Genomic DNA, 27,805 nt, shown 5'->3' on the forward strand with positions numbered 1-27,805 from the left:
GTGGTGCTTGTAGACCAACCACTGCGGTCTTAAGTCCCTGATGAAGTGATGTTTTCTGACATTTTTGAAGCCTGGTTCATAAAAGAGTATGCTTACATTTGATTTGTGAAGTCTTAATAGTCTTTCAAAAATAACAGTTACAGAGATTATTATACCTCATTACTTGTTCCAGAATCAGAACTGATTGAGGTGCTGAAATTCTGGGTTGTAATCAAAGTTTCTTGGTCTCTTGCACCTGATGAAGTTCTTTCATTTGTAGGTTGTGATGTCGAGTTCATAAAAGATTGTTACAGTTAATGTGTGAAATATTAGTTGTCAACAAAACAACATGAAATATATAGAAATGACCTTACCAAAAATCTAGTCTGAGAAACAGAACTGCTCAAGTTGCTGATACTGGTGCTTGTTTTTTTACTTTCTGGTTGTTCAGTCCCCAATGAAATGCTGTTGTTTGTAGGTGATGATGTCTAGCGTTTAAACAAAGTAATTAATTTTGATGTGTGTAATATTTGTTAGTTTTTAACATAAAATATAAATCATCTTACCAAATAATTTTGTGACACAGAATTTGAGTCACTGAAATTGGAGTTTGTAAACAAATTATTTGCATTTGTTGTTCCTGATGAAGTGCTTTCATTTGAAGGTGGTGACGTCTAGGTCATAAAAGATCGAAGTAAGTTTTCATGTTTGAAACAATAATTGTTTTTTGAAGAAACACATTGACAGATATCATCTTACCAAATATCTTTCATGAGCAGCAGAACTGTTTGAGTTTGAAGTTGTAAACAAAGTATTTTGACTTGAACTCCTCGATAAATTGGTGTCATTTGTACGATTGGAAACCTGGATAATAAAAGATCAACTTTAGTTTTGATGTCTGAATTATTGTCTTTCAGAAATAAGAATCACAGAGATCTAATTACCTCATTACTTGTTCGAAAATCAGAACTGATTGAGGTGCTGAAATTCTGGGTCGTAATCCAAGTTTCTTGGTCTCTTGCACCTGATGAAGTGCTTTCATTTGTAGGTTGCAATGTCTATTTCATAAAAGGTTGTTGCATTTAATGTGTGAAATATTAGTTGTCAACAAAACAACAAGAAATATATACAAATGACCTTACCAAAAAACTAGTTTGAGAAACAGAACTGCTAAAGTTGCTGAAATTTGAAGTTGTAAACAAAGTATTTTGGCTTGAACTCCCCAATGAATTGGTGTCATTTGTATGACTGGAAACCTGGATCATAAAAGATCAACTTTAGTTTTGATGTCTGAAGTATTGTCTTTCAGAAATAAAAATTACAGAGATCAAATTACCTTATTACTTGATAGAGAAATGGAACTGCTGGAGGTGCTGATATTTTGGGTTGTAAAACCATCTTGGTCTGTTGCACTTGTTGAAGTGCTTTCAGGTGGTGACATCTAGTTCAGAATAGATTGTTTTAATTTTTCATGTGTGAAACATTAGTTATCTATGAAACATGAAATGTACGGAAATCGCCTCACCAAATGACTTGTTTGAGGACCAGCACTGCTTGATCTGTTGAAGATCTGACTTGTATATAAAGCATTTTGGTCTGAAGTCCCTGATGAAGTGCTGTATGTTGTATTTTTTGAAGTCTAGTTCATAAAATATTGTTTGTTTATTTATTATTTGTGGAAAATAAGCCGTCTTCCAAAAACATAACTGAAACAAACCACCTTACCAAATAACTTGTTTGAGAAACTGAACTACTTGATCCGTTGAAAGTTGGGCTTGTAGCCAATTCATTTTGCTCTGTAGTCCCTGATGAAGTGCTGTTTTTTGTCATTTTTGAATCCTGGTTTATAAGAGATTGTATTCATTTTTGTTTTGTTAAGTATTAGTGTTCTTTCAACAATAACAATTACAGTGATCAACTTACCAAAACACTTGTTTGAGGAGCGGAACTGATTGAAGGGCTGAAATTCGGGGTTGTAAACAAAGAACCTTGGTCTGTTGCACCTGATGAAGTGCTTTCATTTGTATGTTGTGACATCTGGTTCATAAAAAAAAAAAAAGTTTAACTTTTTGAAACATTAGATGTCCACCAAAGATGAAAATACAACACTCAACTTACCAAATGAGTGTTTGGAGGAACTGAGCTGCTTGATGTGTTTAAATTCGAGGTTGTTAGCAAACTGTCATTATCTGTTGTTCTTGTAAAAGTGCTGTTGCTTGTACTTTTGGAAGCCTAGTTCATCAAGGATCATATTTATTATTCAGTCTGTGAAATGTTGAATGATCTTTAAAAAATAAGAATTACAGAAGTCAACTTACCAAGTGACTTGTTTGAGCAAAAGAACTGCTTACGTTGCTGATATTGGGGCTTGTTTGTGGACTTTCTGACCGTGTAGTACTCGATGAAGTGCTTTCGCTTTTAGGTGGTGATGTCTAACGTGTAAAAGATATTAATTTTTATTATGTGAAATATTTGGTTTTCAACATAAAATATAAATCAACTTACGAAATATTTATGAGACACAGAAATTCTTGACACACTGAAATTTGAGGTTGTAAAACTATTTCTGATGAGGTGCTGTCATTTACATGTGGTGACATCTACTTTATAAAAAATTTTAATTTTTCATGTGTGAAAAATTAATTTTCACACGTCTTTGAAAACATGAAACTCACTGACATCATCTTACCAAATAACTTGTTTGAGAAACAGAACTCATTGAGTTGCTGAAATCTGAAGTTGTAAACAAAGTATTATGGGTTGGACTCCCCGATGAAGTGGTGTCATTTGTACGATTGAAAACCTAGTTCATAAAAGATTGTATTTAGTTTTGATGTGTGAAGTATTGTCTTTCAAAAATAAAAATTACAGAGACCAACTTACCACATTTCTTGTTGAAAAAACAGATCTGTTTGAGGTGCTGAAGTTTAGGGTTGTTTGTGGTCTTTCTGACTGTACAGTCCCTGATGAAATGCTGTTGTCTTTAGGTGGCAATGTCTAGAGTATAAAATATTCTATTAATTGTTTTATTTAATTATTACCTATCTTCCAAACATAACAATTTCCGAGATCAACCTAAATAAATTACTTGTTGGAGAAAAGTAACTGCTCAAGTGGCTGAAAGTTGTTCTTGCAAATAAACTTTCTGTCTCCACGTTCCCTGATGCATAGCTGTCATTTGTAGTTTTGGAAACCTCATTCATAAAGATTGTATTTATATTACTTTTTTTCTCAAGATAAAAATGACAGAGGTCGATGTACCAAATACCTGGTTTGTGAAACAGAACTACTTAAGTTGCTGAAAGTCTAGGTTGTAAACAAACTATATTGTCCTGTAGTTCCTGATGAAATGCAGTTGCCGTAGGTGATATTGGTTATAAAAGATTGTAGGGTTGCACCAATATAAGAATTTGAGCCAGTATCCGATGCAACTATTGCTGGTCTGGCTGATAACTATTATTTACCGATTTTAGACATATTATATATATTTTAGTACCATTTCGACAAGACCATAATGTTTACCTTACTTCAGCTTAACTTTCCACAATCTTACACTCCATCACTATCACATGACCAAAGAAATACCACATGACTAACCACCTCCATTCCAGAAACATATGGAAACAAGTTGGAAATGAATATCAGTTATTGATATTGTTCCAGTTTTATACCACTATGTTAAAAAATAACTAATATCAGTTGATGTTAATACAGTTATATACCATGCATGCCTAAAATATTGTATTTGTTTTTGATGTATGAGATATTAGTTCTTTCAAAAAAAAAAATTAAAAATTAAAAATATCAAAATCTTACCATACTGCTTGTTTGAGAAACTGAAACACTTGAGGTGCTGAAATTTGAGGTTGTGGTAGCACTTTCCGTATGTGCAGTCCCTGATGAAGTGCTATTGTTTGTAGGTGGTAATGTCTAGAGTATAACAATTTTTTATACTTATTTATATATATATAAAAAAATATGTGTGAATTCCTAGTTGTCTTTCAGAAATAAAAAATGACAAAGGTCATCTTACCACATTACTTGTTGGAGAAACCAAATTGTTTGGGGTGGTCAGAGATGCAGCTTGCATGTTGTTTCGACAAGAAGAATTGATCCCAAATCTTGGCCAGGTACCTATTTATATGAAAACATTGATAAATGTTTCTAGTAAACATTTATCAAAAGCCTACTAGAAAATTCTTCAATGGCACTGATATAAAACACCTTCACATAACGGTTGCTCAAATGTTGAATTTCCAAACAGCTGATCCAGGCCAAATCTAATGGTTGGTCCACCTTAAAAGTGCAAGAAAAAATAAAGTTATAAACTTTACAATATACATGTAAAGTAACTTTGCATGCAAATGTAAATGAAGAGAAAGTGCCTTTCATAAGTCTTCATACCCCTTGAAAATTCTCTCTCTTCAGACCCAAATGTAGTTTACTGGGTTGTTAAAGTGGACAAATAATGATGTGTGATTTATAAACTTGATAAATAATTAAATCAAAAGTGCTGTTTGCACATGCATCCCCCTTCACTATAATATTCTTAAATAAAGTCCTGTACAATTCTTATGCCTTTACCTAATTAGTAAAAAGTGTCCGTCTGTGTATCTCAGCATAAATCCAATTGTTCTATGAAGGCCTCAGAGAAACAGAAATGCTTATGAACAAACGTCTTTTCAAAGACAATAGAACAAAGCAGATAGACAGGTCAAAGTAAAAGTAGCAGAGAAGTTTAAAAGCATCGTTAGGTTTTAAGACAGAACCTCAGACTTTGAAAATCTCACAGAGCACTGATCAGCGATGTTACGTCAAGTGAAGATATAGTATGGCACAGCTGAAAAAAAATTAAGATCTTAGCCATAGCAAAAGGAATAGGATTCAAAAATATTTAAATTATTTTTTTGAGCAGAACAATGCAACCATCTGTAAAGTATTTTAATCTGTAAAATCGTGGTAAGAATGCGACTGGGACAGAGGTTCACCTTTCAGCAGAACAACAGCCCTACACATGGAATCAAGGTCCGATCATATCATATGTAGGAATATCCTAATCAAAATCCAGAATGCTATTTTTTTTTCACTATTACAGTCAAAGCAGACTTTTTAAAATTTTGTTTAAAAAAATTGAAAACCGCATCACTTTATTCCAACAGTTGTGTGCTTCTTTCCTGTGGCCTACCACACAAAATCCCAGTAAAATACAATTTTACTTTGCAACTTTGTAAAATAAAAAAGGTTTAACATCAACATTGTTTGATAGTTCAAGGGGTATGGATACTTCAGGCATTGTTTGTGCCAAATCTGTGTTTGTGACTTTACCCATTTTTAAGCAGTTCTGAATATTCAGCATTAAACCTGAAACAAAGAATAATAAAAACCTTTTGCATAAAGAGATAACACTGACATTGCATTGTAACTATTTTCACCAACAGGGCACTCTCCCCCTGCTTTAGTTCAAAAAGAACATTGTTGGCAGTACCTTGTGAGTAGAATGTTGATGGCATACATGAAAAATTATACGCTGGGTTCTGCAACACGACAACATCTTGGTTGCATAATGCTGTTTCATTCAGCGTTAGTTTGTAACAGTTACCAGCCAAACTTATTTTGGGGCTGCAGTCGAAACCCTCACAACAACCTGAAAATACAATAACATATCTGTCAGTAATGCTGTCCCTGCTAATCGCTGACCAGAAACTGAATTAGGTTTATCCAGTTAAAATGGATTGGCTCAAGTTGATAACTCTCCGCCACAACATTCTGGTATGTACAAATACATTTCTATAGCTTCTCAACTCGTATTATTGTACTGTATGAAAGCCAGGCTGGTGACACTACAGTTCAGTTTAATGCAAAGGGGACAAGCAATCTCCACTTCCTGAATTCAAAGTTGGCATGGTAAAAACAGCATCAACCAGTTCTCAAAAAATTGTTATCTTAATTCATGCACACATTCAACAACACGGACAATCACAATCATTTATTTAAGAAGACGGAAACATTCATGAGCACGTTGAAGAAAATAATAATAATATTCGGCTACTGCACCCGTTTTATTTTCATGGAGGTTGAAACACAGCTGTTTTCCACTCTTATTCATATAAACAGCATCTGCAGTATAGAGAAATACCAAGTGCAAAACATTTTATTTGGTTTTTCACAGTAACTGTCCTTGTTAAACACTATTGTCACTGTAAATCCAAGCTCACCCGTTGGAAAAGTAGTATTGAGCGTAATTTTTTGAGGAGAAATAAACAGAATGTTTTTCACCCAGGCTCCTGTATTTGGGCCTGTAAAGAAACAACACTTAAGAACATTGTATCAAAACTAAGTAAAAAGTACTTGTTTAAAAGAATAATAATTGTAAATGTAAAACAATACATGATCTCAAGAAAACATTTATTACTTACATGAAGCTTCACAAAAGTGGTCCTGGAGGAAAGCTGCATAAAGCAGAGAAAGTTTCACAACAGCAAACATCCATCGAGTGTTTACAGCCCGCGCTCTCATAATTCAAAGTAAGGAGGCAGATTGCATGAGCAAATAACTTGACTACAGCTTGATTTTATATATTTTTAAGTCCCATTTAAGTGTGTAGCTCCTTCTGCGACATGGTTTAGATAAAATACGGATTGTGTGGCGTTATAACAGAAACCTGTTGTGGCATCATTACTATTCAATCTGTTTTAATTTGCAAATTTAAGCATGACTACAGAGTGTATGTTGTCTGTTTTTTTTTTTTTCCCCGCAGATGCCAGGAATGCAATGCAAATGTTTTTGATCCGTCATCAAGGATGTCATTTCATTTCTTTTATCCTAGGATCCACCTCTAAAAAAATCCAGTTTTTCTTTTGCACATGATTGTTTGTAGTGCTGCTTATGTTTCTTACTAAGCATTTTTAAAAGAAGTAGATTTCCACAGTAGACAGGCCTATACTCTATGTAAATTTGCACTGGGGTTATGATGGAGCAGAAAATGATTTTGCGTTGGTGGTTGCACAATGATCACCTAAATTGTTTATATTTCACTGTTCCAATCTGCATATATCTTAAAGCCAACCAAGTTGTCATACTTGCCAATGGAAGTTGTCATACATCAAGAGAAGTTAGCATAAGCTCTTTTTTCTTACTACAGACAAGTAAATTTTATGGAAGTGGTCTCTAAATTGATCAATCTTGAATTGCTCCTACAATCTTTCTATTGTTGGGCTTTAATAGGTGGCCTTATTTTTATATTAAAATAAAAGCATTGTTCACATCCAGCTTGCACTGACGATAAATATAATTCTGAAGGAAATTGCATTACCCTTTCATCATTTATTCTGCTGACCTAAGAATCTGACAGAACCCCTGTTTCTGTAGGCCACAAACATACACTGCTCAAAAAATAAAGGGAACACTCAAATAACACATCCTAGATCTGAATGAATGAAATATTCTCAATGAATACTTTGTTCTGTACAAAGTTGAATGTGCTGACAACAAAATCACACAAAAATCATCAATGGAAATCAAATTTATTAACCAATGGAGGCCTGGATTTGCAGCCACACACAAAATTAAAGTGAAATGTTCCCTTTATTTTTTTGAGCAGTATATTTCAAGATTTAAATATAAAGGTTCGACTGCCGAAATATGCTGTTTTCAAAAAACGATGTGATGAGTAATACAACTCACATGTATTGTTCTAGCACATGAATGGCATGTTTTGCTTCATTTATATGATGATGCCATCTACCTCTCACATTATATTAAAGGTAACGGATCTCCAACAAATCCACTTGTTAGAGGTCCATTAAACCCACTGCAGGTGAACTGAATTTACCAACTTTCATTGACAGAATAAACCTACGAAGCACATCCGTGCCACGGCTTGAGCCTTACGTGATCAAATTTTCCGTGTTTCCTTAAAAGTGGTTCAATGCAAATGAAGTAAGCAAATTGCTGCCAAAGTTTGAGAGCACCTGTTTGCATTTTGGATCTCACTGAAGAGAAAGGCTTAATTCATAACTGAACAAGAGGACAGTTGTGTTCGGAGTTACATGTGAAATACAGTGGAATCAGTAGTGAAAACAGCAATGTTTCTCCCCAATACCGTGACCTGCTAAGAAAGCATGGTAAATGCATTAACGGTATATTCACTCATGACATACATATAATTCACAGTGTCATAGTTATTTGCTCATTTAAAAAAAAAAAAAAAAAAGATGGTCACATTTGAATGTTTCAGATCATGAAACATTTCTTTTACATCAGGAAAAGACAGCCTGAGTAAATTCTGGCTGCTTTTATTAAGGCAATAAAACTTTACAATCCAGTCTGGCGTGGGCCATAAACCTGGTTGTGCCATTGTAGGCAGTGACCACTGCCATCACATGGTTGTGATAACTGGCAATCAGTCAATACCATTGCAGTAGATTAACTTTGTTCCTCTCTTTTTTTGAAAAGATGTTTTTCTTCAGCCACATTTTAATTTTTTATGCAGTGTTTTTAAGGATATGCAATGACATCTCAATGGATATAAGTTTGGGCATTGACTGAAATACAAAGCTTTCATTTTGTTTTCCTTTTTTCTGAGCCATTCAAAGCTGGACTTGTTGGTAGGCTTTAGATTATTATTCTGCCATAGAACCATGTTCACTTGTTCACTTGTACTTAGGGTTATGAACTGGTGGCTTGGGCAAGTTATCCATGTCTCAAAGCAGCAAAGCAGACACAAAGCATCACACTAGATAGGTTCACCACTGTTGTGTTTATTTGTTGTTTGTTTCATCATATGGGGTTAATGGCTCTAACTGGACCTTAAAATCAGTGTAACCCTTCCCTGCCTAAGAGATACTGGAATTGGTGCCCTGGTTAAACTAAATAATTTAAATTTTAGTAATAATTAAATTCATAATTAATTACAATTACTCATAATTATAATTCCAATCCAATCAATTCCATATAATTCCAATCATTTTTATGCCAACATGTGAGGTTGCTACAGCATTTTTGGTTTCTATAATTCTGACTCCCAACAACAGCTACAGTTGGATGTTTGTGGAAAGTTTTTGCAATTTTTTTTTTTTTTTTTTTGAAAAGTACATGACACGGGAGGGAACAAAAAGCCCAATAAAAATGTGGCCTCTTAATTTACATCTCCTTCCTGAAAGCAAATTCATAATCTTAAACTTTCTGATCTAACTGGACTACCACTTCATTTTGACACGATTCCTCCCTCTTTGGAGAAATGTCCTGTGTTTTTGTCTCTTCTTGACTGTAACTCTATTGGCACCTACAAGTTACATACCTTTCAACAATGATGCCACCATTTGCTGTCTGAAGCATTGGTACCCCACTGAATACACAAAACCTATGTCCCCTGATCAGATGCATGCTACTAAACTTAAATCATATTGACAGTTGATGGTCTGACAATTTTTTTCCCCTTCACATTTGACTTTCGTCTTTTTGTCTACATATGAATGATAACATCTATCTTCAGAAAGTAGTTGAGGACAGGACATTTTTTTATCCATTTATTTGCTTAGACAGGGTGAAAATGAAAGCACAGATACAAACAAGATGCAGCCCATTAATTTACACTGGCTTCTGTCAAACATTGCATTCACAAACTGGTCCGTACAAGTAGTGTGTAATAAAAATTTAAATTCAAACCTATAAATACATTTAAATAAAGAAATACATACAGGCAACAAAACATAGACACTAAAGATGGGCGGAAAACAAATGTCTCCAACATTGAGCCTCTTACAGATGTTAATTGTGCAATAAACATCCAAAAACAAACTCTCTTATCATATATCACTTTGTCATTTCATATTCTGCAAGTTGATCCACTCCACTGAGATCCTGAGCTCTGTGTGCTTTCTGGAGTTACACAAGCCAAAGGACGTGGCTGACAACTCAGAGCATTATCCTGATCGATCGCTGGATTGGACAGCTTCTATTAATGGCAATAGCTAGTGACGCTCCACCACATGCACCATTATTAGGTATTGAGTCGTATCGAGCCAAGAGAGTTGTATGGCGTTTATAACTGATGCATACGTTAGAGCCATATTCTCCTAAAATGAGCCTGCTTAGAGGGTGTAGATAAATGCCAGTGCAGGGGAACCTGCGCAGCAAGAGCAGCTTCCAGAACATCCAATTTGTGTGGAATTACAAAAATTCATAGGTGCACTAGCAGGAGCGGCGACAGCGCGTGAGGCCAACACACGGGGCTGGGAACGGTGCATTTGGCATGCACCCCCTCACAAATGGTTCATTGCCTCAACTGTAAACCTATCTTTATGTGGAGAAACCTGTAATGTGAAATTTTATACTGGAAGCTCTTAGTTGTTTCCTGAAGTGTGAAAAGTGTGAAAAGCCTGTAGTAAGGCTAGGAAGTAAGTAAAGACTGTTTTGCTGTTACATTGCAAAATGGCCTTTACCTGTTTTGCAGGAAAAGACTGTTTATGTGTTTTATCTTAAAATGGTAATGGTGTGTAAGTATCACCTCAAGTGGATCACAAAGATAATATTGGTGGATCAAGTTCAACCCATGCTATGTCAGGACCTTTCAGTTTATTATGAGACATCAAATCACTGACCCTAATCAGGAAACAGCAGTACCTTAGTTTGCCTGTAGGGGTGCTAAAAACAGCTGAAGAAAACGCAAGTATTAACAGCAAAAGCAGGTTACCTTACACTCTCAATTGTTACCAAAATCTCCTGCCTCCATGTTTTGCTACCATATTATTGGTGTATTTTTAATGAAATCAGTAGTGCTACCTTAACAATTATTTTCTTCTGATTCAAGACTGATGCATTTTGCTAAAATTGTCTCTTCCAATTTCACAGTTCTTTTTAATCTTTTGGCAGAAGCCTCTCAGCAACCATGCAAACTTATTGGCAGGTGTTTACATACATAAGGTAACACCAATCGGTTTTGACAGAAGTGTGAAATGGGTTTTCTCCCTCAGGGCTACTGAGTCTACGCGCAGAACGAGCTGCCAGAAGGAGAGGTGGATTACCTAACACAAACTTTGAATGAACCTGTAGAGCGAAAAATGTGCCAATGGTGCCTCCTGGCAAAAAAATTTGACAGCTGGTGCTACAATTATGTGTGATTGCATATTTAGCACAGCTTGAACATTATATCGCCTTGTGCTGTTTTGGTCATTTCTGGTTGTTTTGTCAGCTATGTAACTAAAATACCTAGAGACATGATCAAATTTAAAACTACACTTATGCTGACCATAAAGGTCAGAGAGCCCTAATAATGATCCAAACCTCCTCCATGGGGTTAAGTGACATCTGAATTGAACTGTTTGTGTCAAATTAAAGGAAGCTGCATGCAAATGCATGTCATTCATATTGGTAAAAGATCTGGTAAAAAGTTTGATAATTTTGTGCAATTCTGGCTTTGTCTGGCTCATAATATAATAGTAATAAACATATGTACAGTGTATGTAGATAAATTAATGGATATACTTGATTCCTCACAAGTTACTTTTTAAAAGTTTGTAGCAGTAAGGCGAAAAATGTAGGGGAGTTCAACAAGTCACTGTACACATTACCTTTTTTTGTAACCCAACAGAAAAGAATCATATTTTAAATGTTGCTTACATTTATATGTATTCATCTGAATCAGTCCAAGTAGTTACATTTTGGAGAATAGCTTTAAGTGAGTCACATTCTCTTAGCCACGTTGTTCTCTTGGCCAGTTGTAAAAGAGCCACATTTATCATACCAATCAGTCAAAATTTGCATTCCACTGAAGCTGTGGAGTTTCATTTAGAAAGTTAGAAAGTAGTACCTGTTACTGTGTTGCTTTTTAAATACAAATGGTAGTATGATATGGTAAGGTAAGACATGGCTTTTAGTAAATTATGGAGTCAGACTGATGATTTCCTGGACATTATCTGAGGGAAGAAGTTCCTGATTTCAGGTCAATTTAAAACTCAAGACTGTTTTTTACATTTTGGAAAGAGTCCGACACAGAGAGAAAACTCTTTAGACCATTACAGCAACTGCCATGTGAAATGAAATGCTGTCCTCTAGTGTCCATACAGCCTCATCAGACAAAAAGGTGAAAAAAGCTCCACAAGAAAAGATATTGAATTTCAGTTGGGAATATGATTTAATTCATTCAATGTCCAAAGGAGGAAGGAATAAGTACCTTAACCATAAGGAGACTTGGACACAGTCTCTGAGGTTTGGTTGCTGCTCTTGGTTTGCTTGCTGACCTCTGGAAGGATCCTGCTGGAGAAGTAGTAGTAAACGAACAGGAAGAATCCTACAAACACAGAATGCATTCGTTATTTCTTCCCGTTACCTTTCAGGAACTTGGTCTGAAATTCAAACTTATCAGTTTTAGGCCTACCTTGAAAAGAATTAAGGACGGTGAAGATGTAGTAGGAGGGAAGGAGCAGAGGGCCGTAGCTAAAAAAAGCAAATCCCCAGGTGATGCCCAAGAGGCAGAAAAGTCCCAGAAGAGAGAAAACTCTTTTCTTGGTGGATTCTTGGGTTTTTGCTTCTTTGGGTGTAAAGTGTTTGATCTGCACTACGGTTACGACAAATATGGTTAAAGTGAATATGAACACAATGCCATAGTAACTAATGTTTACAACTAAGTGGGTCGCATAATCAGGGATCCAGCACCTGGAAATCATGAAAGAAATGCAATTATTTTGGAGCATGACAATCAAATTTAAAATCTGATATATATCTAATATTTCCTTACATAGTTACAGAGGTTCCATTATTATCAGAAATGTCGATGTAGTCATATTTGCTTGAAGCAAGAAGTCCAACAACCACAACAGCTGGAACAACTAAACAATATTTTTCTTTTAGTTATTAGAATCTGCAGACAAATCAATGAAAGTTTTTAGCATATATTTCTTACCCCATCCCGTGATGCAAATCTTGCCCATATAATATTTGATGCCTGTGGAGATCTGGTGTAGATTGAAGTACAGGTGCAAGGCCTGCATGAAGAACCATGTGAATGTGGCCAGCATGCTGTAGTGCAGAGCCGCTGCCATCGCCACACATGCTGCTGAGACCTTCAGTTTAGCGATTGACTCATTTACCAAGAAGCAAAGGTTCAGGAAGAACAAGGCGACAAAGAGATTCATGAGGATCTTTACAGATTCACTGGCTTTAGTTTTCCTGTGAAGCAAATTGGTTTGTGTTATCAACATTGTTCAGAGAGGAATAATTCAAATCAAAAAGCAGACTTTTTGATATTTTTACCTGATCAGAAAATGCATGAAGAGGGCCACACCCAAGAAGAACAAGGATATGCCACAGCCAGCCTTTGTGATTTGGGTCAGGGTTTTCAAGTCAGAGGAACTGATCTGTACATCTGTGGACTGATTTCAAACAGGAACATGTATTTAATAAACCTGAAAAACTTTTGAATGAAATTTACTTTAAAAAATAATTGTATAAAAGTTTATAACCATGAGAATAGCAAAAAATGTAAGATGAGAGCACTGGCATGTGATGCTGCCATTGGCCTCGTTTGTTAGGCAGCCATCCGTGATCCACTTGTTTTTGCCACCTGGTGGACAGTCATAACACAAAGAAAAGCATGAGACTAGACAGGAAAGAAAGAAAATAAAGCTTTGAATTCAATGAAAGATTTGGGAAGCATGGGTTTGGATGATAAAATTATAGGAACTGATATAAAAGAGCAAACTTGGGTTTTCTTACAGTTCCTTACAGGCAAGGCCCTGTTTTATTTATTTAAAATATGTAAGAAAATACTGCAGTTTTTTCAAAGAGAATGCAAGGTTTTAATGAGAAATACATGTCTTAACTTCCCTGACAGCTCCAATCAGCTGACATCTTGCAATGACATTCTTAAGCCTGCATTTATAACTTTACTGGGTCTTTTAAAAAACTGTACAGTATAACCAGAAAAAAAAAAAATACCTTCTTCTTTACTTGTGCCATCCCATGATACACAAATGGCATTAAATTCAGTCTGCAATAGCATAGAAAATAAATGAATACAGATGTGAAATGATGGCTGTTAAGGAAGTAGTTAATATCTCTCTTACCGTATTCACATCAGTGAAGTGAATATCAATGGTTTCTGAGAGGTTGGATATGCTCACTCCCATTTCAACCCCCATAATTTCATTGTTGAAAAAGGAACTGGTTTTGTTGAGCTGTTAAAAACAAAACAAAAAATAAATAAATAATTGCTTTAAATAATTATTTTGTTTTACAAAATAAGATAACATTTTGGTTTTACCTTCTCAATTTCTGGGAAAAGAAAAACTCCTGCAAATGAGCCATTTTGTTCAACAGCCGATTTACTGGCTTTCTTCGGAAAGTGAATCGTTTGCTTGATGTTTGTCACCCCATTATTGTTTTCCTTGAGAATCTATCACAAACAGAGAATATTAGAGAAACTCAACTTCTATACCTTTTTTTATCTGTTTCTTATTGTTCTGTCATGAAAGCTGTGTACCATTACATCCCCACTTGATTGAAAGCCAAAGTCCATGACTGTCTGATTTTGTTTTGGCAGTCTAGACATAACCCCAGTAATGTTGCCCATTTTGATGGCAGCTGAGCTGGAGTTGCCCATAAAGTCCAGTATGAAACTAAGATTCTTCATGAATTTTCTGGAATGGAAAAATATTTTTCAAATAACATTGTCAGACAATGTGATCAGCATCTGTAGGTGTTTGTGTTATTTTTACATTCATGCCAAAAAATAATATATATTTACACTGCTTGATCTGAGTCCAGAGGAGTCTTCGGGGCTTCGAAAGTTAGGAGTTTTTCTGGCTTACCGTCTTCGATTAGTGGCACGCTTGACTGGTTTTAAACAAAAAAAGTATGTTTTATCTTACAATGTAAAATGTCTGTATCAGTATTGCAGTGTAGTGTAAAATGAATGTTTATCTTACAAGCAAAATCCCAAAGAATGTAAGATGAGAGCACTGGCATTTAACGTTATCCGAGTTCTTAATTGTTGTGCACCCATCTGTGGTCCAGTTTGGTTCATTTCCTGGTTGACACCAGAAGCACAAAGCCAAAAGATGAAACTGAAATTAATCACAAATAATACGTTCATACTCATATAAATGTATTACATGCAGTTAGTGAACAAAGGTGACACATTTTGCTGTTGGAAAGTGAAATGAGACAACAATTTTGCTAGAAAACTTTCTCATAAAATTAATTGTAGCCACCTTAAAAGTACACAGGATGGTGTTAAAACCCAAAGTTTGTTTAAATGTGCAAGTTGACAAAATATAAATAAATACATCTGTGCTATTAGTTTGGCCATACTCAAATGTACAATGGTCTTGGAGAAACGTTAATAATGAAAGATTCATTCATCTGCTCGTCTTTGCTTTGGCCTCGAGCCTTGTGGAAGCCATGTTGATAATTTGATTCGCTAGTAGATTGTATTGCAACCAATTTAAAAGCCAATCTGTAATCCTAATTTACACTGAATTAAAAATCTTTCCTGGCTCTGTGATTATATTAGCATACAGAGGGAGGGCCCTCGGCTATTGAGAAACAATTGCTTGTACTTAAATAATGCTAAATAACAAATTACAAACACAAATGGGTGTTTCTGTATATTTCCAAATATAATTTTAATTCCATCCTATACTAGGATAAATGTTTCACTTGTAAATAAATATATTTATTTTTAGAAAAGATAAAAGATGACACCAAAAACGCATTCCTTCATGTTTCAAATAATATTCACAAATCTAATTGTTTAGCAAAATGTGCTATAATTTAGATGGTCTAAACTAAAGAAATACAAATTACTTGATCTAGACTAAAACTAAATGTAGCATTAGTCAAAATACAGTGACTAAATTTAAAGTGAAATCTGCTGCCAAAGTGAACATTGCCACTAACTTCTTTTGCAAAGTTTTTGTGTACTTTCTTTGTCATGATAAATACATCATGTCTGAAAAATACACAAAATCTACTTGCTACTTCAAAGATGGTTCAAGAAGCTAAAGAATTTCTCCTCATAAAAGTTTGAGAAATTATGAGACTGACTCAGATTTATGCAAAAGCTATTTTCTAAGGAAAAAATCTCTTTAAAACTAATATTGTGTCCTTACAGCAAGTCTTTACAAATGGACCATTTATGAAAGTATTATTGTTATCCAACTTACCATTACGTTTATTGTTATCCCATGATACACATTTGGGAGTTAATCCAGACTGCAGGATAAACCAAAGCAAAATATAAAACATCTGAACATGTAGTCTGCCTAACGAAGCAACACTTTGAGAGATACCTTCACCAGTGTGGCATTGTTGTACTGAATGTCAATGGGTTTTGATAGATTGGATATTTTTGATCCCATTTCAATTCCTAGCACTTCACCATGCAAAACAGATGAATCGTTGTCATTCTGTTGAGAGTAAAATATGTGATTTTTACAGTATCAAAAAAACAACAACACTCAAAATAAATATACAATTTGATCTTACCTTAAACACTCCTGGAAATATTAGAATTCTTATATAATTTTCATTTTGTGCAAGCGCCATATCTATGGCTTCTGTGGGGAGGTGAATTTCGGTGGCAAATATTTTCTTCGCATTGTAGTTTTGTCCAAGAATCTATCTCAAATAGAAATGATCAAACTCAGGAAGAATAATTTTTTTACAAGTTTGTTTATTTTTTTAACTGAAGCTACATACATTTACATCTTTACTTGATGTGAAGCCAAAGTTCATGACAGCAGGATTCGGTGATAGTTTAGCAATCACTCCAGTGATATTGCCTATTTTAATGGCTGCTGTGCTGACATTTTTTTCGGTCATATTGTATATATAACCATTCAAATCAAACATAATTTGCCTGCAATAGAAACATAATTACTTTAAACATTAAAATTTCTTGACTTATATAACTCCAATGGTAGCTTTTATTAACATATGTTGTGTAATGATATTTTTTTATTGCTATTATTAAATAAGATACTCACACTGCATCCTTTGGGTCCACACAACTTGAGTTTTTCGTAAAGGTCATCTCTGGTTTCAGAGTCTTTGGTATGAAACAAAATAATGGATTTAGCTCTCTTGGTCAAGTAGAAGAATAAATCATTTGAAATCAGAAAAATCACTTTACCATGACGACAGCAATGAATGTATTATGCGAGCATCGGCAGTTGACGTAGCCATTTGTCTGATTTGTTTGGCATCCATCTGCTGTCCAAGTTTGATTGCCTAGTAGACAGATGTGACACAGGACAATAACATTAGACACAGAATCAAAGTAGTGACAAATATTTTAATAAAAATAATGTCTTCTTTCTGTAAGTAGGTAAACACAAGTGGCCATTGAGTGTTTAAAAGTTGTCCTTTATATTATCTTTGAAAAAAATTGTTGAATTTCGTATGACAGATATAGTGATGCACCACTGTATTAAGAGATGTTTATCTGAAGAAGAGAACTAATGAAAGCTGTGCGGTTGCTTGTATAAGATGTTGAAAGTGTTGGGAAAGATACATAATTTATATACATTGGGGCAAAAAAGTATTTAGTCAGCCACCAATTGTGCAAGTTCTCCCACTTAAAAAGATGAGAGAGGCCTGTAATTTTCATCATAGATATACCTCAACTATGAGAGACAAAAGGAGAAAAAAAATCCAGAAAATCACATTGTCTGATTTTTAAAGAATTTATTTGCAAAATATGGTGGAAAATAAGTATTTGGTCAATAACAAAAATTAATCTCAATACTTTCCTATATACCCTTTGTTGGCAATGACAGAGATCAAACGTTTTCTGTAAGTCTTCACAAGGTTTTCACACACTGTTGCTGGTATTTTGGCCCATTCCTCCATGCAGATCTTCTCTAGAGCTGTGATGTTCTGGGGCTGTCGCTGGGCAACACAGACTTTCAACTTCCTCCAAAGATTTTCTATGAGGTTGAGAGATCTGGAGACTGGCTAGGCCACTCCAGGACCTTGAAATGCTTTTTACAAAGCCACTCCTTCGTTACCCGGGCGGTATGTTTGGGATCATTGTCATGCTGAAAGACCCAGCCACGTTTCATCTTCATTGCCCTTGCTGATGGAAAGAGGTTTTCACTCAAAATTTGACGATACATGGTCCCATTCATTCTTTCCTTTACACGGATCAGTTGTCCTGGTTCCTTAGCAGAAAAACAGCCCCAAGCATGATGTTTCTACCCACATGCTTCACAGTAGGTATGGTGTTCTTTGGATGCAACTCAGCATTCTTTCTCCTCCAAACACGACAAGTAGAGTTTTGACCAAAAAGTTCTATTTTGGTTTCATCTGACCATATGATATTCTCCCAGTCATCTTCTGGATCATCCAAATGCTCTCTAGCAAACTTGAGACGGGCCTTGACATGTACTGGCCTAGCAGGGGGACACGTCTGGCACTGCAGGATTTGAGTCCCTGGCGGCGTAGTGTGTTACTGATGCCTTTGTTACTTTGGTCCCAGCTCTCTGCAGGTCATTCACTAGGTTCCCCCGTGTGGTTCTGGGATTTTTGCTCACCGTTCTTGTGATCATTTTGACCCCACAGGGTGAGATCTTGCATGGAGCCCCAGATCGAGGGAGATCGTCAGTGGTCTTGTATGTGTTCCATTTTCTAATAATTGATCCCACAGCTGACTTCTTCACACCAAGCTGTTTACCTATTGCAGATTCAGTCTTCCCAGCATGGTGGAGGTATATTATTTTGTTTCAGATGTCCTTTGACAGTTCTCTAGTTTTGGCCACGGTGGAGTTTAGAGTGTGACTGTTTGAGTTTGTGAACAGGTGTCTTTTATACTGATAGCGAGTTCAAACAGGTCCCATTAATACAGGTAATGAGTGGAGGACAGAGGAGCCTCTTCCAGAAGAAGTTACAGGTGCGTGAGAGCCAGAAATCTTACTTGTTTGTAGCTCACCAAATACTTATTTTCCACCATATTTTGCAAATAAATTCTTTAAAAATCAGGCAATGTGATTTTCTGGATTTTCTTTTCTCCTTTTGTCTCTCGTAGTTGAAGTATATCTATGATGAAAATTATAGGCCTCTCTCTTCTTTTTAAGTGTTAAGTATCTGTTTTGATAACGTTTCTGTTGTTGTTGCACATCTGTTTTTATGCATTGACGGAGGATCTTGTCCAGAGTTACAGTATTTTCATAACAGTCACTCAATGGAGTAACGTTAAGTGAAACCTGGGAAAAGTTTGAATTTATTGCAGAATTTACATGTCTGGAAGCTTCACTTCAAGAGCACCACAGTTCTCGTAAAGAATAAGTGATACAAGTGCAGATGCTATGCTCATTAGCATAGCACAGAGCTAATGGGCACCAGAAATCTGGTTCATGAGAAATTATCCTATTTTGTCACAATAACATATTTAAATAAAAATGTGTGAAGCATTTTAATAGATTTAGGCTAAGGAAATCAAGTCACACATTTGTTGCAGGAAAACAAATTCCCCCAGTCTCCCTGCGGTTCATGACAAGTTGCCTAGTCACTTGTCATGACTAGGCAACTTGGATCAGTTGAATTTGTAAAATCAGACCTTTTTCTTTCCTAGGGGTTTGCAGCAATCAACAGTAACGCGAAAGCAGAAAGTCTTTTTTCTAGTTCTAGTTCTGTATTACATTTTCTATTGTTAGGGGAAGAAAAAGAAGAATGAGCCAAACTGCCTTAACCCTCTGATGCATAAGTGGCCTTTGAGGTCATCTTTTTGCAATATCTTTGTAATCCAGCAATTCCATTGCTTCATATTCCAGGTATTCCTCAAAAAATATGTTACTGATATCATGCAAATTTTTTATTTACCTTTTATACATTTTAAGAAATAGCATGTTTTATGCTACTACCCCATTCTTCCGTGAGTGGGTCCAAAATGACCCGCATTCATTTTCTATGGAATTTAATGGGAATCTTTGTTTCTTACCAACTGTGACTGTCAGGAAAACATTTTATAGTGAACCAAACACACTGAGACATAAGTGTCACCCCTGAATAGTAATATTTTACACAGCAAGAATTCTTACATATAAGTATTAGTTTTATGTTTTTTACCTCACAAATGTGCGTGCGTGTGTGTGTGTGTGTGTGTGGGTGTGTGTGTGTGTGTGTGTGTGTGTGTGTGTGTCAATCATGAGTTCTGACAGTCTTATTGCCACAAATCAACCTATTAGCCTTCTTCAAACTTAGCCAACACTAGTTATCTAACCAACTAGCTAACATTACCAGCTATACTTTACTGTGCATGTGTATTATTTGTGTGTGTGTGTGTGTCTGTGTCTGTGTGTGTCTGACACCCTGGATGAGAAAACCAAGAGAGAATGTGTTGAATGACATACAAAACCTGTTGATCAATGTGTTCAAGGTTCTTTTTATCATCTCAATAAATAAAATAAAAATTCATAGCTATAGAAATAAATGCATAAATAAATGAGCCAGAAAAGTATAGAGTGCCTTCTCTGGGGCAGGACATCCTGGAGGATGTCCTGCCCCATGTCCTGGAGGAGCTCAAGTATCTCAGGATCTTGTTCACCAATGAGGGAAAAATGGAGCAGGAGATCGACAGGCAGATTGGTGCAGCGTCTGCATTGAAGCAGGCGATGTACCGATCTGTCGTTGTGAAGAGAGAGCTGAGCCAAAAAGCAAAGCTCTTGATTTACCGGTTGATCTAAGTCCCTACCCTTGTCTATGGTCATGAGCGTTGGGTCATGTCTGAAAGAACAAGATCACAGATACAAGCGGCCAAAATTAGTTTTCCCCATAGAGGGTCTGGGCTCTCCTTTAAAGAGAGAAGCTCAGTCATCCAGGAGGGACTCAGAGTGGAGCCGCTGCTCCTTCGTGTCGAGAGGAGCCAGTTGAGGTGGCTCGGGCATCTAGTTAGGATGCCTCCTGGACGCCTCCCTGGTGAGGTGTTCCAGGCACGACCCACTGGGAGGAGACTCAGAGGAAAACCCAGGACACGCTGGAGGGACTATGTTTCCCAGGTGGCCTGGAAACACCTTGGGATTCCCATGGAGGAGGTGGAACAAGTGATTGGGAAGGGGGAAGTCTGAGCCTTCAGACTTCCCCCGGACGGACGGATGGATGGACATAACATATATATATACACTCACATGCGTGATGCACACAGCATAATAGAATATAGATAGTAATGTTAGCTAGCTTGGTTAGCTAGCTAGTTTCAAGAAACGTGCTCTTTCTTCACACCTTATCCCAATACAAGTTTACAACATTCATTAGATCAAAAGTGACACACATGCTTCACTTTATTTTCCTCTCTTTTAGACCAATTTAAATGCATTTGTCAGTTCTGCAGCATACATTGCATTGTAAAGAGACAGCAACTTTACAATGTTTTTCTAGACCATGGATATATGAGAGTTTTTTTTTTTTTTACTGTTTAATCAGTGTTTCTTACCTTTGCCATCCCAGGACACACAGGAAGCACCGTAATGTGTCTAGAACAAATAAGAAAATTCACAATTGGAATACATTTTCTGTCTACATAAAGAATATGAGGAAATTTCTTAACATATCTTTACCGTGTTCACGTTGCTGTAGTGAATGTTTATGGCTTGTGAGAGATCGGAGATGCTTGCTCCCATTTCAATCCCAAACATTTTATTGTTCAAAAACTCCTGCAAGAGAAATATAATTAATAACTAATCAATATATTGATATTCACAAAAAAAAACAAAAAAACATCAAATCATGTTTGTTCTTACTTCAGGCATTCCTGGAAAAAGCAGAACGCCAATGTATTTGCTATTTCTTTTTGCTGCCAATTCATTGGCTTCTTTAGAAATTTGAATCTGCAGATCAAGCTTCACGTTCACATTGTTCGTTTCCTTCAAAGTATTAGACAAAGAGAGATTAGAATTAACCAGAACTCTTCTAAACTCTTGTTTTTCTCTTTCTGTTCTTGATTCAACAGGAGCTTCATACTTTGACATCCCCACTTGCTGTGAAGCCAAAGTTCAATGCAGTTTGGTTTTGACCTTGTGGTTGCAGTTTAGCGATTGCCCCAGTGACATTGCCTAATTTGATGAATGCTGTTGTGAAAGCTTCCATCTGATCCTGGTAGAAACTGAAATCATTCATGATATTTCTGTAATAAAAAACAAAATTGATTAGTGACCTCTCACATTAATCAGCTATCTTGCACTAATGCAGCTCTATTAGAGTGCATGTCATCCTAGAATTATTCACATCAAAAAACAAATATTTACACTGCTCCCTGAAAAGTCGCGACATAGTTTGTGTATGGAAAAATTAGATTCAGCGGCTGCTGAACCCCAGCTGAGACCGGCGATTCACAAGATATGATTTTCACAATGGATGTTATTTTAGATCCAAACTTGAACTTGTACTTAACACTACCTGTGAATTGAAGCACAAACACAAGTGACCACATTTTGTGAACAAAATGTTTACTAAAATATTATTTTAACTTAAAACTTAGAATACCTTCACAAGTCTGCACATCATTATATTGATTTTGGTATAGATGATCCAGAGTGATTCTAACATTCCTGCCACCTGACAACAGAATAAAATAAGTTGTTAAGAGCTATTCTACTACAAAGTTTAGAGACGTAGCAACAGGATGTAGTTACCTGGCTTCAAGCAGTTATCAAGATCAAGAATGAACTCTAAGTGGCAAATCATTCAAACAAAATAGATTAGAAGATGAGGTATTAATGACAAGATATTTACACTGCTTGAACAGTGTTTGAGGGAATACAAGCATTTAAGGTTTTAATCGCTTGGAGATGTAGATAGTTTGTACCTGTTGAGTTGTGGAGCTGTGAGAACATGCATGAAAAATTGCTCATTGGGTTCAGTAACACCACAATGTCATGCTTGAGTAGAATCTCTCTACTGACAGTCAGGCTGTAAGTGCTGTCACTGAGCCGAACTATTTTGGTGCCACAGTTGAAATCTTCAATACCACAACAATCTGAAGAAAATAAAACAAAACAAAAAACAAAAAAATCCTCATCATTTACTGGTGAAAATAGAAAACTGACTTACAGGAAGCTGACGATAGGTCAGACATTAGAAAACTGTACCCGCATTAGACTGGTTTGCCTGAATGTTAAAACAAAGATGAGTTCCATTTTCTTCTTTAAAGACAACATCTGAAAAACAGAAAAAAAGAACAAACAAAAAACAACAAAACTAAAATAACAAATTAACAAAATAAGATATACTATTTTTTTTTCCTGGGAAATTGTTATGTCAGGAGTCCTTTTTTACATCGAGTCCAAGCTCACCTGATGGAAAATGAGGATCAACTGGAAGTTTTTCTGCACTGACAAAAAGTATGTTTTTGAGTCTGTGTCTTTTCTTGGTGCCTGTAAAAAAAAAAAAAAAAAAAAAAAAAAAAACAACTTCAAAAAATACAAACACATCAATATGGGCAGAATAATTTTAAAAGCTGCTGTCACTTACTGGAAGCTTTACAAAAGTGGTTCTGAAGCACAATTACAGAGAAGAGAACAAAAATCTTCAAAAGAAGCATCCAGCGATGATTTACGGCCGATGGTGACATTTTAAAGGATTGAGCAGGAGCATGAAGATAGACCACAAATAGATAATATAAGTAATTTTTAAATGCACCTCAGGCTGCGGTTGTTTCTGTTGAATGACTCAGATGGAGTCTGAATTGTCCGTCGCTACCACAACACATCTTCTGTGGCATCATTACCATTTTGTCTTATTTAACATGCAAATGAATGGTGACGGAGTGGAAACATTTTAACAAGGGCTTGTTTTGCTACAGACTGAATAAACTGTAGTACTTTTACACAATTCTTATTTTTACAGTCGTTACATATTTTTATTTTAATTTTTATGTTCTTAAACATTTTCAAAAGGAAACAGCCGTACTATTATCATAACAGTCGCTGACTTTTATAATTTTTCCACAGTAAATCTTCTGTTTCTGCTGTTTTTAGAGTAATTTGATTGCAACAGGCTTCTCTGTCTGTAGATACTGCTTCACCATGAGAATAACTTGTTATATATACTGCAGATGACTAAATACACTGAAGTTATGCCATTTCATTAAATAATCTGCTATTTGTTAATGCAAACAATTGATCAGATGTACCCAATAATGTGGCAGACGAGTGTATTTTTTGGGGTTAATAAAAACAAGGACATGAAATAATGGTATAGCTAGAAAAGTTTTTTTTTTTTTTTTTTTTTTCTCACATTTTCAAAACACCCACAGCACCTGCAAGTTTACATAGTTTAGTAAAATTAAGGGACAATACAAACACTGAGGTGAATATGTTTTAAACCTGACATGCAAATTAGTTATGATCCATAGTTTCCATTTCCTTCCACTTTGACTGTTGGGTGTTTCATGTCCGTCACGTACAAAGCCGTGCAATCTGGTAGTTGATATCAAAAGTAAACGTTTAATTTAATTAACAACCATAAATAATTTATGTTGTTTAAATTGCCTGAATTGGCATTTACAACCAAAACATACAATTAATCCATTTTACTGCTAAAGGTTCATATGCTCAAGCATTAACTGCTTCCTTAAAAAGTGGTGTGAATAAAATGACGTAAAAAAATATAGTTGCCGCAGTGCTTTAACATCTATTTGCATTTGGATCTTGCTGAGCAGAAAGACTTTATTTATAACTGTACATGGCAACAGTTGCCTGTTTGTGTTTTGTGTTACAAGAGGACTGCTGTTGAAATCCTTAAAATGCTCCAAAAATGACTGAACTACAGTAAGAGGAAGTTGAACTATGCTGCCCTCGCAATGTGTTGTTCTTATAAAGCTAGACAGCTAGCCAGCATCGGGAAATAATCCAATCCTTTATAGTTTTTCTTGGTTTTACTTTGCAACTCTTTCCAATAAGTCGATATCAAAACACAAAGAGGTAACTCTATAACCCATGTAGAGTTATAAATAAAGTATTTCTGCTCAGCAAGACCCAAATGCAAATAGTTTGTAAAACTGTAACAAATACAAAACCAAGCACACATCAGCCACAGATAAAATACAGAAACAACCAGACCCCAGCAAACAAATGGCTCCCAATTAGTACTAATTAGCTAACAATGCAGCTTAGCTTAAAATTTTAGTTGTGAACAGAAAGCACTTTTCCTGATAAAATATTACACAATACTGAAATAATAATTGATAAAATTAATTTACAAATAAATAACGTCCAAGGGACAAACATGTCTGAAGGACAGCCAATGGCACCACGTGTACAGCCAGTCCGCTTCTGCGCGACGGACCAAATTAAACACAATGTCCACTATCACATAGGCATTTATCAAATTGAAATAATTTTGGTAATTCCAACTGATCTAAATCAAGATTTAACTTCAGACAGTGAGGAAAGAAGTGTCTTTTATTTTGGTATTAACTTATTTGATCTCTTGAGTATTTACAGAACATATGTAAATCTATTTGCATGCAGTGAATCGTCACATAAGCCTACTGTCTCTGTTCAATTCATGCTTGAGCTATGTGTACCTGTGATGTATAGCTAATTTTCTAAACTGTTTTTTAAGCTAAACTATATTACAGTACTGGAAAAAAAAAGTACTTCTATCTTGCTTGTCCTATTTTGTTAAAGTTCAAGAACTTTGATTGGCTACATTTCTGTATCATTGCTCCTCTTTATTACACTCACCCTGAACATCAGGGTGAGTGTAACTTTTTGCTTGACTTCAGAAAAGCTCTTCCGAATACACCTCAATATTTTATCTTAATTTCTTGATTTTTAAGACCTGGATTTTTATGGATTATACTCAAGCACATCACAACAATATTATGACTTTAGTTGAAGAGGCTACAAATGTTTTACACAGTCCCTCCCCTCTTGAGTTGTGTTTATTTGCAACGATCTTGTTAACTTCAATCTATACATTTAAATAAACTTACAATTCAGACTACAATCATCAACATTACTCTACTCTCAAACATTTTTTGTCAAATCTAAATTCTATAAAACACTATAAAACAACTAATTTATCCCCCTATAGCTAAAAAAAAAAAATGATTGAATGGTACAAGGATAACAAAGGCTGATTTCAGATTCAGCATTTTAATATATAAAATACTGGGATAAAATTCTGGGATAATTTGTGTCCCATAATTTAGGTAAAAGAAAAAAAAACAAAAAACTTTTTTACATCGAGTCCAAGCTCACCTGATGGAAAATGAGGATCAACTGGAATTTCTTCTGCACTGACAAAAAGTATGTTTTTGAGTCTGTGTCTTTTCTTGGTGCCTGTAAAAAACAAAAAAAAAAAAAAAAAACAACTTCAAAAAATACAAACACATCAATATGGGCAGAATAATTTTAAAAGCTGCTGTCACTTACTGGAAGCTTTACAAAAGTGGTTAGCACAAAAATGCTTATTTAGAAAAATCAATGCTCCCAAGGAATCCACAACAAAAAATGTGTAATTATTATCCTGTCCTTTATTGGTTAAGATGAATCTCATTCAGTTTCATTTCAATAGTCCTTCATTCATCCTCTTAGTAAATAATAAGTAAACTTATAATAAAGTAGACTATGATGTTTTTTATTCTTTAAAAACAGTAACCATATTTTTTACCTTTTATGGTTGGGCCATGACTTGGTTTTGGGCGTGTCGGGCACGGTGTGTCCCTGGCCCGGTCGGTTTTATGATCGGGAATTCCTCATAAAGGTAGTGGCAGACTATCTGATAAAAACACTATGTGATCATTGTTTTCCATTCCAGGTGAGCCTGGGAAACTATATGAATTCAGGTGTTCCTGGTAAACCAGCACTGAATTTCTGCTACAAATGTAGCTGAAAACAAGCTACATTTGTAGTTTTGCTTGTCCTGTTTTGTCATAGCTCAAGAACTTTGAAGTAGACAGATCAATAGTAGTATGTTGGATTTGTTTTGCTTTAGATTATTAGTATTTAGTATTAGTATCATTAGTATTATTTTCTGAACATTTCTTTTCACATTTCACCTTACTATTTTGTCTTCCCAGTCCACAGCAACCATGCGCTTACTGACAGGTGTTTACATGGATATAGGATCCATGATCAGCCTCGACAGAAGTGTGAAATGTGTTTTATACCTCCAGGCCTCTAACATACAAGCAGAAATATAAATGGCAGAGTGAGGGGTGGGTTACATAAGATGAACTTTCTATGAACCTATAATGTGTAAAAATGTCCTAAAACATTTAATAGCTGCTGGTTCTGGTATGATGTGATGAAAAATTGATCACGGCTAGGTTTGAATATTATGTAGGCTCTTTTTGTCAGTGTTTGGGCAGCTGTCTGATTCTAAAAAGAACAAATACCACCATAAACTATGTGGAGATATGATTTAATGCACATAAACTGTCCACAAATGTGATGGATGGCATAGACTTTAATTTAACTAGAGCTCCTTTACAGATCATCATAGGTTAATGATGTCTGTAAAGTAACACACAAGCACAACAAGCCATTGACATAAGACTTGATAATAAAAAAAAAAAACAATTGTGAAATTAAAGGTAAATTCTTGCATTGTCTTACAGTAACAAAAATTAGTTCTTCTTAGTTGCTTATGATTAACATCATGTATACCTAGGAGTTGTTTTGCAATTCAAATTGTACAGGATTCCTTTCTGAACATTCAAATAGACACATTTTTGGGAATAGTTTTAACTTAGTAATTTCCTCTTAGGCCTATAAATATTCTGAGTCATCTGAGCCATTTCTCATCCAGTGGTGGAGAAAGTACTCAAAAAATGTACTTAAGTAAAAGTACAAATACACAGACAAAAATGTACTCAAGTAAAAGT

At 35.5% G+C, this 27,805-nt stretch overlaps 3 protein-coding genes and 2 long non-coding RNA genes across 7 annotated transcripts; all 5 read right to left on the reverse strand.

The window, feature by feature from the left end:
- Positions 1 to 391: 391 nt before the first annotated feature.
- On the reverse strand, positions 392 to 2,729 carry LOC103136110 (uncharacterized). 3 transcript variants are annotated; one of them, XR_001661740.1, is made up of 7 exons: positions 2,669 to 2,729; positions 1,316 to 1,420; positions 1,122 to 1,235; positions 924 to 1,037; positions 739 to 843; positions 546 to 653; positions 392 to 467 (listed from the first exon to the last, which is right to left on the reverse strand). It is a non-coding gene; the product is annotated as an uncharacterized LOC103136110 (long non-coding RNA). The 3 variants fall into 3 exon arrangements; XR_475997.2 differs by having other exon boundaries at positions 1,122 to 1,420; XR_001661741.1 differs by lacking the exon at positions 2,669 to 2,729 and adding an exon at positions 1,505 to 1,585 and having other exon boundaries at positions 1,122 to 1,420.
- On the reverse strand, positions 1,715 to 2,519 carry LOC103136109 (uncharacterized). The gene is made up of 4 exons (XR_001661742.1): positions 2,298 to 2,519; positions 2,098 to 2,211; positions 1,903 to 2,016; positions 1,715 to 1,818 (listed from the first exon to the last, which is right to left on the reverse strand). It is a non-coding gene; the product is annotated as an uncharacterized LOC103136109 (long non-coding RNA).
- A 1,054-nt stretch (positions 2,730 to 3,783) lies between the features above and the next one.
- On the reverse strand, positions 3,784 to 6,601 carry LOC103136204 (uncharacterized). Its single transcript, XM_016670047.1, has 8 exons — positions 6,396 to 6,601; positions 6,195 to 6,275; positions 6,034 to 6,096; positions 5,465 to 5,623; positions 5,305 to 5,340; positions 4,204 to 4,275; positions 4,013 to 4,113; positions 3,784 to 3,909 (listed from the first exon to the last, which is right to left on the reverse strand). The coding sequence occupies exons 1-8, from the start codon at positions 6,493 to 6,495 to the stop codon at positions 3,784 to 3,786; spliced, it is 738 nt and encodes a 245-aa protein (XP_016525533.1). The 5' UTR covers positions 6,496 to 6,601.
- Positions 6,602 to 10,532: 3,931 nt separating this feature from the next.
- LOC103136107 (adhesion G protein-coupled receptor G3-like) lies at positions 10,533 to 16,831 on the reverse strand. The gene is made up of 15 exons (XM_007549220.2): positions 16,465 to 16,831; positions 16,269 to 16,385; positions 16,143 to 16,191; positions 14,904 to 15,004; positions 14,723 to 14,811; positions 14,459 to 14,615; positions 14,240 to 14,371; positions 14,043 to 14,153; positions 13,915 to 13,966; positions 13,440 to 13,540; positions 13,231 to 13,349; positions 12,881 to 13,146; positions 12,716 to 12,806; positions 12,356 to 12,633; positions 10,533 to 12,268 (listed from the first exon to the last, which is right to left on the reverse strand). Exons 1-15 carry the CDS (start codon positions 16,522 to 16,524, stop codon positions 12,153 to 12,155), a joined length of 1,839 nt encoding a protein of 612 aa, XP_007549282.2. The 5' UTR covers positions 16,525 to 16,831; the 3' UTR covers positions 10,533 to 12,152.
- Positions 16,832 to 16,960: 129 nt separating this feature from the next.
- LOC103136205 (uncharacterized) lies at positions 16,961 to 23,339 on the reverse strand. The gene is made up of 12 exons (XM_016670048.1): positions 23,265 to 23,339; positions 23,061 to 23,129; positions 22,778 to 22,948; positions 22,605 to 22,640; positions 22,456 to 22,527; positions 22,218 to 22,368; positions 21,934 to 22,096; positions 21,714 to 21,836; positions 21,531 to 21,626; positions 21,407 to 21,446; positions 17,111 to 17,208; positions 16,961 to 17,026 (listed from the first exon to the last, which is right to left on the reverse strand). The coding sequence occupies exons 3-12, from the start codon at positions 22,821 to 22,823 to the stop codon at positions 16,961 to 16,963; spliced, it is 891 nt and encodes a 296-aa protein (XP_016525534.1). The 5' UTR covers positions 22,824 to 22,948; positions 23,061 to 23,129; positions 23,265 to 23,339.
- Positions 23,340 to 27,805: the final 4,466 nt, after the last annotated feature.

Source organism: Poecilia formosa, unplaced genomic scaffold, assembly GCF_000485575.1.
Source record: "Poecilia formosa unplaced genomic scaffold, Poecilia_formosa-5.1.2 Scaffold30, whole genome shotgun sequence".
In the NCBI taxonomy this organism is placed as follows: Eukaryota; Metazoa; Chordata; class Actinopteri; order Cyprinodontiformes; family Poeciliidae; genus Poecilia; species Poecilia formosa.

What these genes read in the sequence shown, in the direction of transcription:
- LOC103136205 (XM_016670048.1), bottom strand. Translation starts at nt 22,823, where the DNA reads ATGAGCAATTTTTCATGCATGTTCTCACAGCTCCACAACTCAACAG. An exon ending in ACTACAGCAACGTGAACACG is followed by an intron (nt 21,447 to 21,530) that starts GTAAAGATATGT and finishes TATTTGTTCTAG; the next exon opens with ACACATTACGGTGCTTCCTG. An exon ending in TGTGTCCTGGGATGGCAAAG is followed by an intron (nt 17,209 to 21,406) that starts GTAAGAAACACT and finishes TCTGTCTACTAG; the next exon opens with GCAATCAAACTTGGACAGCA.
- LOC103136204 (XM_016670047.1), bottom strand. Translation starts at nt 6,495, where the DNA reads ATGAGAGCGCGGGCTGTAAACACTCGATGGATGTTTGCTGTTGTGAAA. An exon ending in CCTCCATGAAAATAAAACGG is followed by an intron (nt 5,624 to 6,033) that starts GTGCAGTAGCCG and finishes TTGTATTTTCAG; the next exon opens with GTTGTTGTGAGGGTTTCGAC. An exon ending in ATCAACATTCTACTCACAAG is followed by an intron (nt 5,341 to 5,464) that starts GTACTGCCAACA and finishes TCTTTGTTTCAG; the next exon opens with GTTTAATGCTGAATATTCAG.
- LOC103136107 (XM_007549220.2), bottom strand. Translation starts at nt 16,524, where the DNA reads ATGGCGCTTGCACAAAATGAAAATTATATAAGAATTCTAATATTTCCA. An exon ending in CATTTTTTGCTATTCTCATG is followed by an intron (nt 13,350 to 13,439) that starts GTTATAAACTTT and finishes GTTTGAAATCAG; the next exon opens with TCCACAGATGTACAGATCAG. An exon ending in CGTCCTTAATTCTTTTCAAG is followed by an intron (nt 12,269 to 12,355) that starts GTAGGCCTAAAA and finishes CTGTGTTTGTAG; the next exon opens with GATTCTTCCTGTTCGTTTAC.